At 40.3% G+C, this 20221-nt stretch overlaps 3 protein-coding genes and 1 non-coding gene across 4 annotated transcripts; 2 read left to right on the top strand and 2 right to left on the bottom strand.

Annotated features, from left to right (window-relative positions):
• Positions 1-158: 158 nt before the first annotated feature.
• On the bottom strand, positions 159-4542 carry LOC131316680 (rhomboid-like protein 11, chloroplastic). The gene is made up of 7 exons (XM_058346115.1): positions 4225-4542; positions 3110-3234; positions 2732-2817; positions 2082-2122; positions 1811-1977; positions 1667-1729; positions 159-625 (listed from the first exon to the last, which is right to left on the bottom strand). The coding sequence occupies exons 1-7, from the start codon at positions 4457-4459 to the stop codon at positions 434-436; spliced, it is 909 nt and encodes a 302-aa protein (XP_058202098.1). The 5' UTR covers positions 4460-4542; the 3' UTR covers positions 159-433.
• Positions 4543-7337: 2795 nt separating this feature from the next.
• Positions 7338-8753, top strand: LOC131316682 (wax ester synthase/diacylglycerol acyltransferase 3-like). Its single transcript, XM_058346117.1, has 2 exons — positions 7338-7493; positions 8563-8753. Exons 1-2 carry the CDS (start codon positions 7404-7406, stop codon positions 8722-8724), a joined length of 252 nt encoding a protein of 83 aa, XP_058202100.1. The 5' UTR covers positions 7338-7403; the 3' UTR covers positions 8725-8753.
• A 4525-nt stretch (positions 8754-13278) lies between these two features.
• On the bottom strand, positions 13279-18377 carry LOC131317499 (uncharacterized). Its single transcript, XM_058347046.1, has one exon. It carries the CDS (start codon positions 18375-18377, stop codon positions 13281-13283), a length of 5097 nt encoding a protein of 1698 aa, XP_058203029.1. The 3' UTR covers positions 13279-13280.
• Positions 17884-17988, top strand: LOC131318318 (small nucleolar RNA R71). The gene has a single exon (XR_009197641.1). It is a non-coding gene; the product is annotated as a small nucleolar RNA R71 (small nucleolar RNA).
• Positions 18378-20221: the final 1844 nt, after the last annotated feature.

The raw sequence follows: 20221 nt of genomic DNA, 5'->3' as shown, positions 1-20221 counted from the left end.
TGAAACGAGAAAGGAAGAGAGACAAAGGAGGGTAGGGGGAAGAAGGAAACCCGGATTCTGTAGAACCCTGATTTTAGAACAACTCCTGCAACCAGTTTGAGTTAATCAAAAGATTCAAAACACAACTTAGTTGACCTGGGAACACGCTAGCAAAGGACTTTTGACAAATAATCATATATTCACAAATTTATCACCATTAAGTAAAGCCTTGGTCATAAATGTCTTTTCTTTCTGAGGATTTTTAGCTTTACATCCAATTGAACATTCTAAGAAAACGTTTCTTGGAAATATAGTATAGCCTTAGGTGTGCCCCCTCCTGTTGCAAGAAGGTTGGACTGAAAGAATGCAACTTTTACACAGACCAAAATAAAACAACTCATAGCCATGCAATTAGTTCCTTGTGGAAACTCAAATCAAAAGTGGCAATTTCATTTCAGCCTGTTTTCTTCCTCCTACTTGGTATTTCTTGATCTGAAGGTTCATACGCAAGTCTGCTCAGAAGCCATACCAGTAGCACGCCTATCAATGCACCAGAAAGGTGTGCTATGTGATTAACATTCTGTAAGGCATAGCCTCCGCGAAAACTGCCTGACAACCCTGTCGAAGCTTGGGCTGCTTCCATCACCTGATTATGCCCATGTGGAAGTCAAGTCAATATAAAGCTGATTGGATAGGAAAGAATCTGAGGGCAACTTTGACAGGAGACAAAAAAAGCTGGAAGTAACTTTCCAAATAGCAAATGCTCTCAAAAACCATCCTCATGCAGGGAATATCACATATTGCATACATCATCACTGGAATAATTCATTCAGTTCATTATCAGATGCATAGATGAGAATAAGAAGGCGATTCATTGAGCAATCAAATTGAATGCAAATGAAACTATAGAAGCAGCATCTGAATAAACAAGACCAAGGCTTGAGAGAAATTCATCTCTCTAAAGAAAGTAATGTGACTGTTGAGGCTCACACTTCCCTCTTACAAGTGAATGCACAGAGCAGGAAAGAAAACGGCAATCTATTTTTCACTTCCCTCTTAAGGATCTTCTTCACCAAATTACTTGTACCCCTTATCTAGGAAGAATGGTAAACACACACAACCCCTTATGGTAAACTCTCCCATCGGGTAATGCAGGTTCGAACCGGCAAGAAAGAACAACGAATGGATGTCACCAAGCAAAGGAATAATTAATTAAGCTCTTGTTGACAATTTTTCCACGCAAAATAACAAGAATCCGAATTGAGTACGCCTTTATTGGGAAGATAAAAATAAGGTTTGGGTGAGTCTGAGTTACCAATGTTATGAAAGCATTGGATAGTAACCTATAGGTTGGAGACTGGATAACCAATTTTAGTATCCTAATCTAAGACCAGTAGTTGCAATGCATTTGCACACGACAACAGTGGCGACCTTGCCATTTCCAAAACTTTAATGCAGTACTTATGAAAGAACTAACCATTTAAGCAGAATGCTGTTTGGGCAAGTCAGTCAAAGTCAGAGTCGGGGGGCAAATAATGCTCCCGTTTTTCAAAATGAGCTTCATTCATCATGTTCTACATTTATCAAACAAATCAATATACAGCCCCAAAGATTTAGCTTCAAATTTCATAAGCAAACAGAGATGACAATTCATGGAGTCCATATTTTGTGACAATCAATTGCTTACCTTCTCTACAACAAATTGACCCAGTATGAGCACTTCAAGGATCTTTCTCCAGTCCCAGGACATCTGCAGGGACGAAAAAGTTAGTAGACAAATTTACACGCAATGGTTTCACAACGAGGTACAGTGACGTACAACTAGAATTACCTTCACAAGGACACTAACTGCAAATAGTCCAAATACAGCACCCGACGCTCCAACAGAAACAGCATTTGTTGGAAGAACAAACCATGAGACAAGATTTGCTCCAGCACCTGTTAGGATGTAAGAAAGCCATAACGCAAAGCTCCCCTCCTCCTCTTCAACTAGCTTTCCTGTTCTAAGGAAAAGTGTAATATTACATTCTCAAATCTTAAATTTAATACATTGTGTCCTCTCTATGAATTTTAGGACTCAAAAGGAAACAATGAAGACATACCAAAAATATACAAAAAGAAAAGGTTGCTGGAGAGATGGTTCCTGATGATGATACACAGAAAACTATTAGGACTGAACATCAGAGATAGACCGAGAACAAAGGCAGCCAGTGACTATTTCGCATCGATTTTTGTAACACCAACTCATCTAAAAGCTTAAACTATTAGAGAGAGGCGCAAGACGTAATTGATTACATTCTCAACACACGAGTCTTTCGACTACAAGATATATTGCTTGTTATTGATAACATAAGCTAATCACCAACTTGGGCGCAGCAGTTGACTGGACATCTAGGGGTAAAGCACTGTTTCGGTGCGGGCCGCGAAAGCGGTACCAAATCGAGGCAAACTATGAATACTAGATATGACCTCAAAATACCCAAAATACCAGGGGGGTCAAGGTCGGCCAGTGAGACAATGGGGAGAGAGAACAACAACAACAATAGCAATAACAATACTCACATAATCCCCAATCGATGGGGCTATGGATGTTAGAGAGCAAAGTAACTTTACTATTTTTATTCTCAATTTTATAGTTTAAGGATTATAAAACAGTTCTATGTAGACATACAAAATGCCTTTTTAAACATCCTTCTGCGTTGCGACTTGTCACTTTTTTTCTATGCATGGATAATTAGTATAGAGATCTCACCAATTAGCATGACAGAATGTGGATGTCACAAACTGGTACCATGTAGGCCTGTTGTGGTAGAAATACAAGGCTTTGATACCCCTAACCTGTGAAAGGCAGAAAATTTTGGTTTTAGCTTGGTCATCCGAATCAAGTGAACCTAAACTGACTTGGAGGGAACTTAAAGATCAGTTTCTTCAGGATAATTCTGTTTCTCTTTAATGATGTTTAATCAGCTTCGAGAATTGTCAGAGATCTCCAGAATCCGACTCTATATTATGTTGGAATAGCCTGCTGCCATATACCCACAAATCATCCTCCGCTCCCCCAAATCTGCATCCTTCATTGATATTTCATCAAGAGAACAAAGAAGAAAAAACTAACATTAAAAAGTAAGACCTGAAAAAAGTGATCCGCGACGTAAATTCCAAGGTTAAGGAGGAGGATCCAGAATATCCCATTTACATGCTTCTCTGGCTTCCTATTCTCTTCTGGTTTTCCAAGCTCAAGCTGTGACATCATATCTAGAACAAAGATCATAATGTCGCTTAAATTTTCACATTTACACAGGATTGAGGTTTCAGTCATACACAAATTGAGAAGGTAATAAAAGATTTTCTGTTAATCAGTTGCAAAGTGATGGGAACTTATCAAGTGATTTCACATAATCATTGCACCGTAATCATATGATGTGCCTCATTTCATTTTATGCCAATCCTAATCCGGTTTCCTTTTTCTTTAGAGTAGAATTGTCCCCTCCCTCCCAAAAAAATGGAAAAGAACATCTAACAAACAAGCAAGACAAGGAAAGTAAATTCTATTTACTTAAGAAGCCCTTTTCCACAACAAAATTCGATTTGTAACTCCACCCCTATGAAGCACAATTTTATTTTATTTTATGTGAATGAACATTGACACTTATTAGTTTTCAATTCCTTAAAACGTACTTAACCAGGCAAAAATTCAGTTACGAATTTACGATCAACTCAAATGAATCCAACCTCAAATATCAAACATTCAGTGAGGCTTATTCATCTCACTGGAGAGAGAGAGAGAGAGAGAGAGAGAGAGAGAGAGAGAGAGCTCATTGTTTTAGAAGTATGAACATAAGCGACAATCACCAGCATAACCCGAAGCCTAGATCAACTATTCAATTGCACGCTGATTGAAAAAATTATTCAATTGCACTACTGAGTCCACAGAACTTTGAACGCCCACCACGTGTTTGTCAAATTTAGCGAATGACATAAAACCACCCAAAATCCGTTATACAACTCCCAACCATACGAGGCATACGTCGAGGACACGGATTATTTTGCAATTCCTTAAAACCTACTTAACCGCGCAAAAAATACAGTTCGGAATTTATTACCATCAACCCAAATGAATCTAACCCCAATTATCAAACAATTCAATTAGGCAAATTCAATTCGCAGGAGAGAGAGAGAGAGAGAGAGAGAGAGAGAGAGAGAGAGAGAGAGAGAGAGAGAGAGAGAGAGAGAGAGAGAGAGGACCTGAGCCGTTCGATTGGCATATGAGGCGAGAGCGGGGGGCGGGGAGATGGAGAGGATTGGTGAGTGGCGGTGGAGAAATAGCGGAGAGGCGGTGGGAGGAGGGAGAATTTGGAAGGGGAGTGAAGGAGGAGAGAGAGAGAGATATGGCCATGCAGTTGGCCTTGGCTCTGTGTAGAGAGTGAGGTGCTTGTGTGATGAGGTGACGGTGGTGGTGATTGTACAGTAGGAGTGCCATTGTTCCTGGAGAGAGAGAGAGAGAGAGAGAGAGCGCGCGCCAACTGTGTTTAACCGAAACCAGATGCTGTGGTCAATGCCCACTCAAAACAGTTCGGAAAATGTTATGGTGCATTACACATGTCCATGAAAAGGAATTGGACGGTTCTGATTTACATAATCGTCCAATTTCTTTTTATAGACACTTTTATAGACATGTTTCATGAACCCTATTAATCCTGAAACTGTTTTTAATCATTTTAGAATCATACTCACAAGTCTACCTCACCGCTCTCTCCACCGTTATCAATCTCACCATCCAAAAATGTTTTGAACGGTTTCGATTTTAAAAGAACTTTTTCAGGGAAGACTTTAACTATTTCTTGAAAGAGTTCTTTTAAAATCTGGATCATTAATTGCCGAGGCGGACAGTGAGATTAAGCGTTATGGTGGAGGGAGCAGTGAGGGTAGACTTATTGCATTTACACACCCTTACATTCACAAGTGTGTGTGTCATACACACACGACATGTGAGTGTGAGCGGGTAAATGGGTATGGTTCTAGTATTTTTGAAATAGTTTTACCGAAAAGTCTCAACACAGGTCTTTAGATTACAAATTTAGACACATGAGATTGTTGGAGATACTCTTTTGAGAGAGGTTTTTTGAGAGAATAAGTAAAAATAAATAGACAAATATATTAGAATAATTAGGGGAAGGAAAACTTACGGAGTATTACAAGTCGTGCTAAGAGATAGGGCTATAGTTCTGGAAATCCCAAGTAGGGGTGCAAACAAGTCAAGCCGAGTTTTGTAGTGTTTAAGTTCGGCTCATTTACTAAATGAGTCTAAAACTCGAACTCGATTGGCTAATTTACTTAACAAACTTCTTTAAACTCTTTAAAAGAAACGAGTCTACACAAACGAGCTGAGCTGAACCTTACCTTAACTAGCTGAGTGAGCAGCTCATTTCGTTTTGCAGCTGTGACCCCAAGTGAACAAAGCCCTTCGATCAGGTGCAGAGCTATATAGTGGGGCCACACCCGTTCCAAAAATTCGAATAAATAAAATTAAAAATTTACTCAGAAAGGTTATAAATAAAATCTGTGTAGAAATTCTAGACTAAGTAAAAATTCTGGTGCATTGGTCAAGTCGGCTACCAATACACAGGTTCTATTCGTTCTTTACAAGTCTCTGCTTTCAATCAAGTTAGATGATGAGCAGCAGCAGGGGAATGCAAATGCAAATGCCACTGCACTAGTGGTGCTCAACACCAGAGCCATTGGTGGGTACAAGACAATTGGAGAGATGGTGAAGCCCAATTCCGAGATGCCATGGGGGAACCAGTTCACCTTCTTGCATATCACCATCCCTAAACTGAAGCATAGCGAGAACGATGATCAGACTAACTCAAACCCAATCAGATTTGTGAAGAAAGCACATAGGATGATCAAGAGGAAAAGAAACTCGGCGGCCGTTTATCTCACCGGTAGGATGCTAGAGATTCTAAGGAAGTTTAGAGGACCTGAGGTATGCATACATTTAGATGATTTTATTTTTCATTTCAAATAGAATTTTTCCTATCAAAATAGAATCTTCCACTACAAGAAAATGCAATTTGAACGGCGCTTGCTAAGCCAACGTTTTTGAAGGCGCCATGTTGTGCCAACTGTCAAGGCATTTATTAAAACGCCGAGTAATACCTTAATGCCGTTACTTGGCTGTAGCTTCATTACTATACCACTTAATGGCAAAATAAGGAAAAACGTTAGAACACGGCAAATAACACGCCAAAAGAGAGAACATCTTTTCAGATCCACTCTCTCTCATCGACAATTAGACATTATACCCACTGCTTCGTTTCTCACTCTTCTCTCTCCATCAATATTTTTTTTTTCTCCTCTCATCGTCGATCTCCGTTTCTCAGGTATTCCGATCGATTTAGACGAAAGTATTCCTATGTTAACTATCTCCTTTCGTCGATCGATCACTCTCTTTCATGATTTTGCTGGTTTCTCCGTTTGTCAGGTATTCCGACTTTGTTAGGTTTCTGTTTTCCGATTCGATTAAGTTTCGTAAGGCTTTTGATTTTAGGGATTTTGTATGGCTAAACTGATTCGGTTCCTTTTCATCAAGTTTAGAGATATTTTGTATGGCTAAACTGATTCGGTTCCACTCTCTCTCATCGACAATTAGAGATTTTAGAGATTTTTTGGTTCAAACATTTGAAAATGGGAATTTGCCGGGCTAAATAATGGATTTTGGGCCTAGATTTAAAATGGGAATTTGTTGGGCTAAATAAGGGAGTTCTAATTTGCTGGGCTAAATAATGGATTTTGGGCCCAGATTTTGTGGGCTTTTTTAAAACTTGATTCCGGCATTTTTGACAAAAAACGTTGGCGTACTACGTCATAATGATGTCACTGTAACGGACGGACGCCGAATGTTAACGGCTGAACCTTTTAGACGGCGTTTTTAAAAACACCGGCAGAACTTCTACCCCGGCGTTCTTAAGCGCCGGAAATATAAGCCGACGTCCACGTTGCCGACGTCCACGTCGCCGATGTCCACGTCGCCGACGTTTGGTATAAAACGCCGGTGAATATTTGGCGGCGTTTAACGGGTCTTTAACAGCGTTATTCAAGCGCCGGCAAATGTATTATTCCTTGTAGTGTTCCTATATATATTCAAATGATGTATCCTTTGTTGAGTTCAATAAAAAAATTTGCTATTAAAAACAAAAGAATTTTCCTCGATACTAGAAGATTTTTTTGTTGCCCTTGGGTATAGATCGATTGTTCTCATTTGCAATGAAATGACAAAAATTGACCATGTCGTTTGGTTAGCATTTTTGTTTCTATAAATAGGTTATTCTATTAGAATAGAGGAATTATAAAGTATCAGGAAATTGATATTTCAAGCAGCAGCTCAATACGTTTATGACACGTTGAATAGCTCGAGCATAGCAATGTCGAATTTGATTGGGCCAGTTGAGCAAATGGCTTTGGCAAATCATCCTGTTAAGGGATTGTACTTCACACTGGTCGGCGGTCCAGAGGTACACTAATTAGTATAGTTTTCTTCTGTTTTATGTATGTGTACATATGTCTACAGTATTGAAGTTGTCATCGTACTTCCGATGTTCGAGTAAACCCTATAGATGATTGAGTTGGTTTGAGGGGTTGGCTTGGCACCACCATAAAGTTGGTGAATCAACGAAAAGTTTAGGGAAATATTCCAATACATACATCTACTTTGATGTGCGCGATATGCATTCCCCTAAATCACATGAATTCATACTATTCCGGGTAACAGTTTTGAATTCATATTGTGAGTATAAATATTCGTAGTATTTTCATAGAAACTCATAACGATAAATTTGAGTCCACAAATGTTCGCATAATAAGAGTTTTCGTCTTGAGGTTATGATTTTAAAACAAATGTCATGAATTTCAATGCTACTATAAGAAACTTTTATACGAAAATAGTATGAATTTTTATGTAATATATACTACACATTCAAGTGGTGCCTATAGCATTGTACATACCCAGCCCTCCCTAAAATTTTGTACATACCCAACCCTCCCCAAATTTTAGGGAAAATTAAGTTTTCTTTTTCTTCAATCAATAGGAAGTACATTGATTAACATCATCATGATCAATTTAGCACGTTGATATGGCATTTTCTGAATAACGGAAGCATTAGTCAAAGTATGAGTAGAGTCAACATGACCCAACTTTAGTTGGCCTATTTATACATGTCCCTTCCTTCCACATTCCGCCCGCTCTGAAGAGCAATGGCTGGTGAACTTCTTAAGCAAGCCCTCATGGCAAGCACTTCAAATAGTCAGCAGTGCCATTTGAATATATAATAGGCGGCGGCCATAAGATTAATATATTTGGATGCTAATTTTTTGTTGTGATGCCGTATGCTCTAGCCCTTTTATTGTTGTATCTCGTATGCCTTTGTAACTCAATTTTGGTTGGATTAATAATATGGTCGCTTTTTCGCTGTTAAAAAGAAAATAATATATTTTCGTTTCCCTAAACCAACCTCTAATGTAGCTTAATACTTTGTTATACATTTAGCAAAACTAACATGGTGTTGATGATTGATGGTATTGCAGAGTCTAGCAATAACGATCATGAGCTATGTGGGCAAGCTGAGGATCACCATCCGAATGGAAAAAGGCTTCATAGATCCACCAAAATTAAATTCATGTATAGAGAATGCCTTCGACATGATATTTAAAGCCGCCGTCGACAATACCCCACCATCAAATACATAAGAAGTTTGATGCAATGAAACTTGCGGTACGAGAGAGAGAGAGAGAGAGAGAGAGAGAGAGAGAGAGAGAGAGAGAGAGAGAGAGAGAGAGAGAGAGAGAGAGAGAGAGAGAGAGAGAGAGAAAGAAAGCGTTAAAAGCTCATACGAGGTAAAAATTGCTTCAAACTGTATCATTTACTCAAAAACAATTATGTTTTTCTTTTTATGAGTGATTAATTTTCACTTGAAGTTTAATTAATGCAAATGAGGTTAACAAATTTCGATAGCCAAATTGTTGTAAATGATTTTTTTGTTTTGGGAACGTAATAGCTATTACTATTACTGATGTATTTAGGGAATTAAAATTCTATGGTAGAATAATTTAATAAAGTTTGAGATGGAAGGCGCACCCGAGACAATGAAATCGGGCATGGCATTCTAACCAAATAAGGCATGATGACGTTTAATTTGGAAATGCTAAGGTGATCAGGTGGGGGAGTTAAGATCATCTCATGTGAAGATTATCTCATGTCATTCCTCATGTAACAGGAAAAAGTATCCATTATTGTTCTATATGGAGATCAGATCGGTCATTTTATCTGATCATGTGTTTATCATGCATTTATGCAAAAAATAAAGTTTGTCAAATATTTGGGATCACATTAACTATAAGGATCGTTACATGACAGGATCCTTTCTCGATCGAGGTGGTACTGTGTATCTATTAACAAAATCACTTCACGAGATAATTATGATGACACTGTATATCTGTTTATCCTTTTATGTTGGAAATAATAGTTAAGCTTCTTGTAAACCCAAACGGTAAGACTAACTATAGAATATCAAAAGATGATGAAGCACATTTTAGAGGAAAATTTTTTTTTTTTTGACATGGATTTTAGAGGAAATAATCGTTAGGGTTTTCTAGCTTGTTAACTCAAACAGTAAGACGAATTATAAGAATATCAAAGATGATGAAAATTTTGACCTGCCAATATTTTGTGGTTATTTCACAGAACCCCCCCCCCCCCCCCCCCCCCCCCCCCCTTTTGAATTGAAGTATTATAACAATCTTCAAGCACTGGTAAAGGATTAGGCATTCCCAGCACTGGTATAATGAAGGCAACTGATCGTGTCGTTTCCGTATCAAAAATAATTAATAAAACAGAATAATTACTACTATCTGAAAGATAGCGGTAAGTACTCCGAGTATCGTCCTCAGGGATTACGAAGGCTGAATTGCAATTGTTCTAACTAATTTCTAACTTAATTCGGAAAAAGGATTTGATTGTTGGATTTCGAAAATATTAAAAGCTAAATTAAATTAAAACAATTAAGAAATAGTGAAAGTTTATGAGAGAAAAGATCTAGGGTTTCGAATCCACTCGACCCGTTGTAACAATTTATATACGATGATAAAGATCTATTATTCGAATCAATCCAGATATCGTTAGGGTTCTCAGGCCCTCACGGTATCACCTAAAGATATTTATGAATCACCAAATAGCATGGGGTATCGCCGCCTAGCACGAACCGTCATACTAGTACGATCCGTCTCTATGGCACGGACCGTCTAATAGCACGGCGCGTCTTACGGAGCATAACCCATCTTACTCAATTATCACAAAACAATTAAAAATCGTTGTATGAACGTGCATGAAAATCTAGAAAATCATACACAAGATTTGATAGAGAAAATTAATACCGCAAATAAATCCTCAAGTCATACAGCCACGATTCGAATAATAAAACACTAAATCAAAATATAAACATTATTACTCAGAGATCGAGTTTCATCTATACCCTAGAAACGAGTTTAGCCGAACATCGGAATGGTATTCATTGAAGCTCGGCTGACAGTAAACATGAAACTGGGAGATGGTTTTCCCGTAGCAAGTTTTCTCTGCTTTCGGCAAGAAGCGGCAGCCTTTCTTTCTTTTTTCTGCTGTAATGCGTGTCTCCCCAAAATTCCCTGCCGTGCGTCTCCTTTTTATAAGCTTATGTAGCCATCCATAAGAAAACCTATTTTCTTTTCCTATTATTATTCCCAGCCGACTTCCCTTCATTGCAAGCCCAAGCCCACATGTTGGTCATCATATAGGAATTGGATTAGGTACTTCTCGCCCTGGTTATCCATCACGAACTTTGGCCCATCGTTTTATTAAATTGACCGTAGGCTTTGTTTCGATGCCGAGTAAAATCCAAAATTATACTTTATTTTGTATCAAAGCTTCTAAATACCTGCAACACCAAAATAAAGCATAAAACTTCAAGTAACAATACAAATAGACTTAGCAATGATAAATTAGGGGCGCATACGTGAACATTTACACGCCTATCACACTCCCCAACTTACACTTTGCTAGTCCCGAGCAAAGAAAACAAAATGCAACTAAAGAAAATAAATAAAACTGATTGTTCTTTTAAACCCCCAAGCGGCCCCGGTAGGACGAGTGAAGTCTCGTGAGGATTTTCAGCAGTGATTACCCACAAAACACAGGAACCCTTTCACATGGAATCCAAAATCTGTCATACAACTTATTGGTTCATCAAGCAAAGAATATGCAACTACCAGAATGATATAAGAAGGCATAAATAGTTCCAAACGCTATCAAGTCCAAAAATAAACCATGGCACTTAGGCTTAGCGTGTGTGTGATATGGGCCTCAACCACAAGTATGTAATGACTAACCGCTCTCTCCGGACCGAGTCTCGACTTCAATTCTTACCAAGTCATGCACTCACAAAGAAAAATCACTCGAAACAAAGGTGCATATTTTGAACTCTCAAGTGTGCGGTTAGAAGTAATATAAATGAAAGCAAAGCACTCGCACACTGTGACACGAAAAGAACGCTTTATATGGTGGACACACGGTCTCATGAATGGAACACCAAGCATTGGAACTCTCTCTCTCATCCATCAATCTACTTTCCATCACCCCTAGGATCAAATAGGACTTTAATTTCGGTTGTAATGCAGGGTAAGGAAAAATAGTTCAAGGTTAGGGTAAAATATCACATGTCTGAGAATAGGCAAACAACTTAGGGCTAATTTAACAATGTGAGCCCAAATTTTTTCACTTTTTCAACTCCACCTTATCTTTCCTTCTACCCTTTCAATATTTTCCAACCATAAAGCATGATTCCTCATTTTCAAACATATTGGTGCCCCTTTCATTCTTTTTTTTTTTCTTCTTTTCTTTTCTTTTTTGTGTGTGAGCTTCTTTTTTTTTTTAAAGGGGTATCACCAATTCAAGCACAAAATATTTCACAATCCATCCAAAAATTACACCTCTATGTTTTTCGCCTTTCTCCAAACAATATGGAAGGTGGAGCTAACCAAGAAAAGGCTAAGCATAAAAGGCTCAAAGTGGCTCGCAAGGGATAAATGTGAAACAAAAGAACGAACGGGCTCAAATAACAAAGACGGCCTATAATCCTCTCCAAAGGGTGAATCATCCATATGTCAAAACAAACCCAAGAGATATTTTCAATAAATTCCAATGCTTAGCAATCAAGAATAATGAGACCTCAATAAGTTGACTTTTTTCATGACAAACTAAGAGTTTACTTGACACCACTCCAACAAAAAGATAAGGCACGAAAGCTCATTAGGGCATAAGTCTCCACTAATCTAGCCATCAAGAACAGTCAATTCACAACTCACTAGTAATCAAAGCCCAAGTATACGTGAAGTGCAAGAGTGCCAAACCAAAGTGCCATAATCAACTTCTTAAGACAAGCTAGCAAGTAGAACTACCATGCCAAAAACAGATATCATTACGGTAGGCAACACACCTCAACTCAGTTTTCCAACAAATAATCACAACTGGTTCAAACCGCATGCAAAAGGGTCCCACTATTTTTTTAATTTTTCAAAATTTTTAATTTTTTTGGATTTTAAAGAGTACGAAGTAGTCCCTCCCCCAAACTTGAATCATTCGATGCCCTCATTGAAAGTATAAAAATAAAAAGATAGGACAGAAAAGTAAAAGAGAGGAAAGGTATCACCTCGAAAAGGAGGAACATAGCAAACTATCATAGCAAGAGGGAGACCCCCCAATTTGGATTGAACAACCTGCAAAATGTTAGCCTCCAAAACAACAAAATATATACAAGAAAAACAACTAAAGAACATAAATAAAGGCAAGGAGTACAAATAAAATAAAAATCCATCCACTTTCTTCACGCGAAAGACACGGGTACTACTTTTCTCCCTTGCCAAAGACTGTGGTTCCTTACTTGTTGGAAGAGCAATAGGCGTAGGATTCAACGATATCTTGAGAAGTGGTGCCATCATCTAATAAGCTGTCACTCCCTCTGGGGTTGCCAGATTCCTTACCCACCACTCGGCTTATGAAGCAATCTCTGCCAAGCTGGACACTAAAGTCGGATGGTTCAGACAGATTTCTCGCTGCTAACTATGCGCCTGCCGCCAGACCCAACCTCCTAAGTACTACATACATAGCTTTGACAAGGTGGCTATACCAGACCGTTGAAAATCGTTCAAGCACGGCAAACACTGGAGATATCACAAACTCCACGGATTTTAAGTCTCCTAGACTTCCAATGAAAGCACTAATCTATATAAATTGGGTCCATCAAAGTAATGGACTCCACTGTGGCACCATCCACCACGCCATCACCAATTCCTTCCACGTAAGGTTTAAGCAATTGGCCATTGATCTTGAAAACATTACCAACACGTGGATCCTTAATCTCTACAGCTCCGTGGGGGAAAACACGAATGACAACATATGGACCATCCCACCGTGACCTCAACTTACCCGGGAAAAGTTTAAGTCTAGAATTAAAGAGCCACACTTTTTGACCAACTTCAAAGGACTTTCTAACAATGTGTTTATCATGAAATGCCTTAGTCCTATCCTTATATATACGTGCACTATCATATGCTTCATTGCGCAACTCTTCCAGTTCAGCAAGCTGGAGCTTACGATGTAACCCTAGAGTGGCCATATCGAAGTTAAACTTCTTAATGGCCCACATAGCTCTATGCTCCAACTCAACGGGCAAATGACATGCCTTACCAAAAACTAACCGGTAAGGAGACATGCCAATAGGGGTCTTATAAGCTGTACGGTAGGCCCATAAAGCATCATCGAGCCTTAAAGACCAATCTTTTCGATCGGGCCTAACCGTCTTTTCAAGTATGCGTTTAATCTCCCTATTTGACACTTCAACCTGCCCACTAGTCTGAGGGTGATAAGGTGTTGCCACCTTATGAGTGATAGAATACTTTCGCACCAGGGCGGCGAAGTGTTTATTGAGAAAATGGGTGCCCTCATCACTAATAATCGCCCGCGGATAGCCAAAACGAGTAAAAATATTACTTTGAAGAAACTTGACCACAACTTTGTGGTCATTGGTCTTGGTGGCTACTGCTTCCACCCACTTGGACACGTAGTCCACTGCCACAAGAATATACGCGTTCCCATGCGAACACGGAAACGGACCCATGAAGTCTATCCCCCAAACATCAAACATCTCCACAACAAGGATGGAGGACAATGGCATCATATCACGGCGCGAAATATTGTCGGTTTTCTGGCACTTAAGGCATGCCTTGCAAAACACATATGCATCCTTAAATAGAGTGGGCCAATAAAAACCGCTTTGTAAGACCTTCGCCGCCGTCTTTTTCCCACTAAAATGCCCTCCGCACTCAAGTGAATGACAGAAGGTGAGAATGCTATGGTACTCAGTCTCAGGAACGCGCCTCCTAATCACCTGGTCCGAACACAACTTAAAGAGTTCTGGATCCTCCCAAAAATAGTGCCTAACCTGCGCAAAGAAACGGTCCTTGTCATGCTTGGACCAATGAGAGGGAAGCGCGCCTGTGGCTAGGTAGTTGACTATGTGTGCATACCATGGGGGTCGCACTTGTGACACCTCGAAGAGCTGCTCATCGGGGAATGAGTCCTTGAAGGGCAAGGTGTCACCAGAGGCATCCACTAGGATCCTTAATAAATGGTCTGCTACAGAATTTTCAGATCCTTTCTTGTCTCGAATCTCCACATCAAACTCTTGAAGGAGCAGAATCCACCTAATCAACCTAGGTTTGGTCTCCTTCTTAGAAAGTAAATGCCGCAAAGCGGCATGATCAGTGTATACTACGACCTTCGACCTTAAAAGGTAGGACCGGAACTTGTCAAGGGAAAAGACCACAGCGAGTAATTCCTTCTCCGTAGTGGTATAGTTCAACTGCGCACCGGAGAGGGTCTTACTCGCATAATAAATGGCATGAGGGACCAGAACAATCCCCTCCTGAACCATAAAATGGCTCTTTTCCCAACTTAGGACCAGATTAGTCTCCTCGCACCGTTTAAGCACCTTTGCAAGATTTTGGAGACATGAATCAAAGGAGGCCCCAAAGACCGAGAAGTCATCCATGAATACTTCTAGAAATTCCTCCACCATGTCATAGAAGATAGCCATCATACACCTTTGAAAGGTCGCAGGTGCATTGCACAAGCCAAAAGGCATGCGCCGATAAGCGTAAGTACCATAGGGACAGGTGAAGGTAGTCTTCTCTTGATCCACTGGGTCAACGGCCACTTGGTTATATCCGGAATAGCCATCCAGAAAACAATAATAGCTCTGGCCCGCTAACCTCTCTAGGATTTGATCAATAAATGGAAGTGGAAAATGATCCTTCCTAGTCATGGAATTGAGCTTCCTATAATCAATACACACACGCCAACCAGTTGTCATGCGTGTGGGCACAAGCTCACCCTTGTCATTCTCAACGACAGTAATGCCTGACTTCTTGGGCACTACTTGAGTGGGACTCACCCACTTGCTATCAGAGATGGGGTATATGATACCCGCATCCAGCAATTTGACCACCTCCTTCATAACGACCTCTTTCATGTTAGGGTTCAACCTCCTTTGCATCTCTCTTGATGGTTTTGCATTTTCCTCGCAATGAATGCGATGCATGCAAACAGAGGGATCAATACCCTTGAGGTCGGCCACTGACCACCCTATCGCACCCTTGTGCTTTTTAAGCACTTTAAGTAATTGACCGTCTTGCTCGGAAGAAAGGTCAGAGGCAATGATCACGGGCAAGGTGTCATCGTGGCCAAGAAAAACATACTTCAGAGAAGCCGGGAGAGGCTTCAACTCAAGCTTCGGTGGGGCTTCTATGGAGGGAAAAGCTGGAGTGCTAGACAAAGCAGGCAAAGGCTCGAAAGGAGTTCGCCAGGTAGGTTTGGCCATACAAGGTGCAAGGTCTAATAAAGAATTGACCTCAGCAATGGATTGGTCAATATCGAACTCCTCATAGCCAAAGTGGGCAAGACATGCCTCAAGAGGATCCTCAACCAAAATGTACGGCAACGCCTCTTCTACTAACTCATGAACGACATCAACTGCAAAGCAGTCTTCCTCCTCATGAGGCTGTCGAGTGGCCGAATACATATTCAGACTCAGCTTCATATTGCCGAATGATACCTCCATCACTCCACTCCTCACAGAAATCTGTGCATTGGCCGTGGCTAAAAAGGGACGACCCAAGATGACAGGCATTTGAGATTTAAGGGCTGTGGGGTGGACTGGCTCTGTGTCAAGGACAATGAAATCAGCAGGAAAGTAGAAATTGTTCACCTTGACAAGGACATCCTCTAACATACCCCGTGGGGCTTTCACAGAACGATCGGCCAACTGCAGAGTAACCGATGTGGGCTTCAACTCACCAAGCCCCAACTCCTCGTACACAGAGTACGGTAAAAGATTGGTACTTGCCCCTAAATCTAATAGTGCCCTACTAATAAAGTGATTGCCTATGACACAAGAGATTGTGGGCACACCAGGATCAGCAAGCTTAGGGGCAGTGTTAGATTGAAGAACAGAGCTAACTTGGTGAGGAATGGGGATGGGCTCTAAAAACTTTGCTCGAGCCTTCCGCTTCTGAGTGCACAAATCCTTGAGGAACTTGGCATAAGATGGGATTTGGTCAATGGCATCGAGCAATGGGATGTTCATCTTAACTTGCTTGAACACCTCCATGATATTATCAGTGGATACTCCCTTCTTGCGAAAGGGTGAAGGTGCATTCAGGCAAATTGGGAAAGGTGCCTTAGGAATATAAGATGGGGTCTCAGATGACCCCGGAACAACTATAGACACTGGATCGGTCTCCTTCTCCTTAGACCTCTTATCAACCCTAGACCTCTCAGCGACAGGTGGAGACACTTTCTCCTTCGCTTTGACCTCCTCCGGGCGGGTCTCTACATCTCTCCCATTTCTGAGGGTGACAACTAATTTCGCTTGTTCGTGACCTTGCGAATTGTCAATATGGTGCATCCCTCTTGGGTTAGCCACTAGCTGACTCGGTAATCTTCCCTCATCCCGATGGTTAAGAGCATTAGCTAGCTGACCCACTTGGGTTTCCATCTTGGCAATGGATTGAGAGTGGGAGTAAAGCAATTGAGAGTCAGCTTTCATTTGTTGGCAATCGGCTCTCATTTCAGCCATGGCCTTCAACATTTGCTCCTCAAAAGCTGGTGTCCTTTGGGAGGATGCAGGAGGAGCAGGAGGTTGTTGGTACTGGGGTGGTGCAGGTGGTGGACAATAGGCCTGTGTGTTGGAAGTATTAGAAAATGAAGGCCTCATAGGTTGGGCAAATGGTTGCCCTTGGTCTGGCTGTCGCCATCCAAAGTTGGGATGTTTCTTCCAGCCGGGGTTGTAAGTATGAGAATAGGGGTCATTCGCTGGCCTACCAAACCCCTGGGCTGCGTTCACATGCTCTTGAAGAAATTCTGGAAATTGAGATGCCATGTGGCACTCATTTATTTGATGGCACGGACTGGAGCACAACTGACAGACCTCCGCAACAGCAGCAGGAGGTGAAGAATGTGAAGGACCATGACCCAAAGATAAGAAAGTGTCAAACTTGCGGGTCAATGCATCTACCTTATAGGAAAGATCATCAGAGCGGCCCACCTCATAAAGGCCACTATGTTTTGAAGAGGTAGAAGTTGTCCTATTTGTGCGAGATGATGCAGCTCGGTGTCGTGAATTCTCCGCTAACTGCCCAAACAAGTCCCACCCCTGATTCTCATTCTTAAGCATAAATGTGCCTCCACATGAGGCATCCACCATATATCGGTGTTGTTCGCATAGTCCATCGTAGAAACATTGGACTAACTGCCATTTAGGAACTTGGTGGTGTGGACAACTCCTAATAATATCATTAAGCCTCTCCCATGCTTGGTGAAATTGTTCGCCTTCTTTTTGATAAAAACTAGTGAGTTCTTGGCGAATTTCTTTTGTTTTGCCTATGGAAAAGTATTTTTTCAAAAACTCATTTTTCATTTGATCCCAAGAGGTGATGCTATTCGGTGCCAAAGTATTAAGCCAGTATTTGGCTTTATCTTTAAGTGAGAATGGGAATAGCTTCAACCTAAGGGCATTATCAGTGAAGTGCTGAATTTTAACAGTGGAGCAAATCTCTTCAAAGTCCCCTAAATGCCGATATGGGTCCTCGTTATCAAGTCCATAGAATGATGGGAGTGTTTGTAACAAACTGGACTTGATTTCAAATTGTGTTGAGGCAGTGGTAGGCAATGTTATGCATGATGGCGAGGTGTAAGCGGATGGGAGAAAGTACTCCCCTATCGCAGGTGGAACCTCAGCCTCTATTCTTTCTGTCATTGTAACAATTGGAATGAGTGAAGACCAAGGGTTACGAGAGGCTGCTCGATTAGCTCTAAAGGTCCGTTCGATCTCTGGGTCAAAATTATCAAGTAATGGGTCCAATGATCGACGACCAAACATATAACACAAAATGCCCCTAACAAATAAAAATAAAAATAAAAATAAACAAAACACTAAAACCAAGAATAATAAGAAAACTCACAGCGCCTGGAAAAGCCAATTGAATTTATTGTTAAGCTGTAATGTTGCAGCTTACTTCTTGTTCCTGTGCGCTACAATTTCTCGATTCCTGTGCTTGACACAATAAAATGCTAACAAAGAAAGAATGCAATTAAACAAATATGAGGAATAAAAAATTAAAAAAAAATAAAAAAATACCTAAACTAGAATTAAAATAAAAATCAACTAAAACAACGCAACCGTGCTTGTAATCCCCGGCAACGGCGCCAAAATTTGATCGTGTCGTTTCCGTATCAAAAATAATTAATAAAACAGAATAATTACTACTATCTGAAGATAGCGGTAAGTACTCCGAGTATCGTCCTCAGGGATTACGAAGGCTGAATTGCAATTGTTCTAACTAATTTCTAACTTAATTCGGAAAAAGGATTTGATTGTTGGATTTCGAAAATATTAAAAGCTAAATTAAATTAAAACAATTAAGAAATAGTGAAAGTTTATGAGAGAAAAGATCTAGGGTTTCGAATCCACTCGACCCGTTGTAACAATTTATATACGATGATAAAGATCTATTATTCGAATCAATCCAGATATCGTTAGGGTTCTCAGGCCCTCACGGTATCACCTAAAGATATTTATGAATCACCAAATAGCATGGGGTATCGCCGCCTAGCACGAACCGTCATACTAGTACGATCCGTCTCTATGGCACGGACCGTCTAATAGCACGGCGCGTCTTACGGAGCATAACCCATCTTACTCAATTATCACAAAACAATTAAAAATCGTTGTATGAACGTGCATGAAAATCTAGAAAATCATACACAAGATTTGATAGAGAAAATTAATACCGCAAATAAATCCTCAAGTCATACAGCCACGATTCGAATAATAAAACACTAAATCAAAATATAAACATTATTACTCAGAGATCGAGTTTCATCTATACCCTAGAAACGAGTTTAGCCGAACATCGGAATGGTATTCATTGAAGCTCGGCTGACAGTAAACATGAAACTGGGAGATGGTTTTCCCGTAGCAAGTTTTCTCTGCTTTCGGCAAGAAGCGGCAGCCTTTCTTTCTTTTTTCTGCTGTAATGCGTGTCTCCCCAAAATTCCCTGCCGTGCGTCTCCTTTTTATAAGCTTATGTAGCCATCCATAAGAAAACCTATTTTCTTTTCCTATTATTATTCCCAGCCGACTTCCCTTCATTGCAAGCCCAAGCCCACATGTTGGTCATCATATAGGAATTGGATTAGGTACTTCTCGCCCTGGTTATCCATCACGAACTTTGGCCCATCGTTTTATTAAATTGACCGTAGGCTTTGTTTCGATGCCGAGTAAAATCCAAAATTATACTTTATTTTGTATCAAAGCTTCTAAATACCTGCAACACCAAAATAAAGCATAAAACTTCAAGTAACAATACAAATAGACTTAGCAATGATAAATTAGGGGCGCATACGTGAACATTTACACGCTTATCAGCAACCAACAATTGAAACCTCGGCAGCAGCAGACAACCAAGCACTGGTATAATGAAGTTCTAAAATGAAAGGTAAGAACATAGTCTAGTAGTGCCAGCAGCTCCAGTATGAGAACAGAAGTGTAAGCAGCTAGCTCAAGATGATTGTAGAAAATGAACATGCAAGTAAGAACAC

The sequence above is a fragment of the Rhododendron vialii genome, chromosome 2a (assembly GCF_030253575.1).
Source record: "Rhododendron vialii isolate Sample 1 chromosome 2a, ASM3025357v1".
Lineage (NCBI taxonomy): Eukaryota > Viridiplantae > Streptophyta > Magnoliopsida > Ericales > Ericaceae > Rhododendron > Rhododendron vialii.
This window is presented reverse-complemented; position numbering and strand designations above follow the sequence as displayed.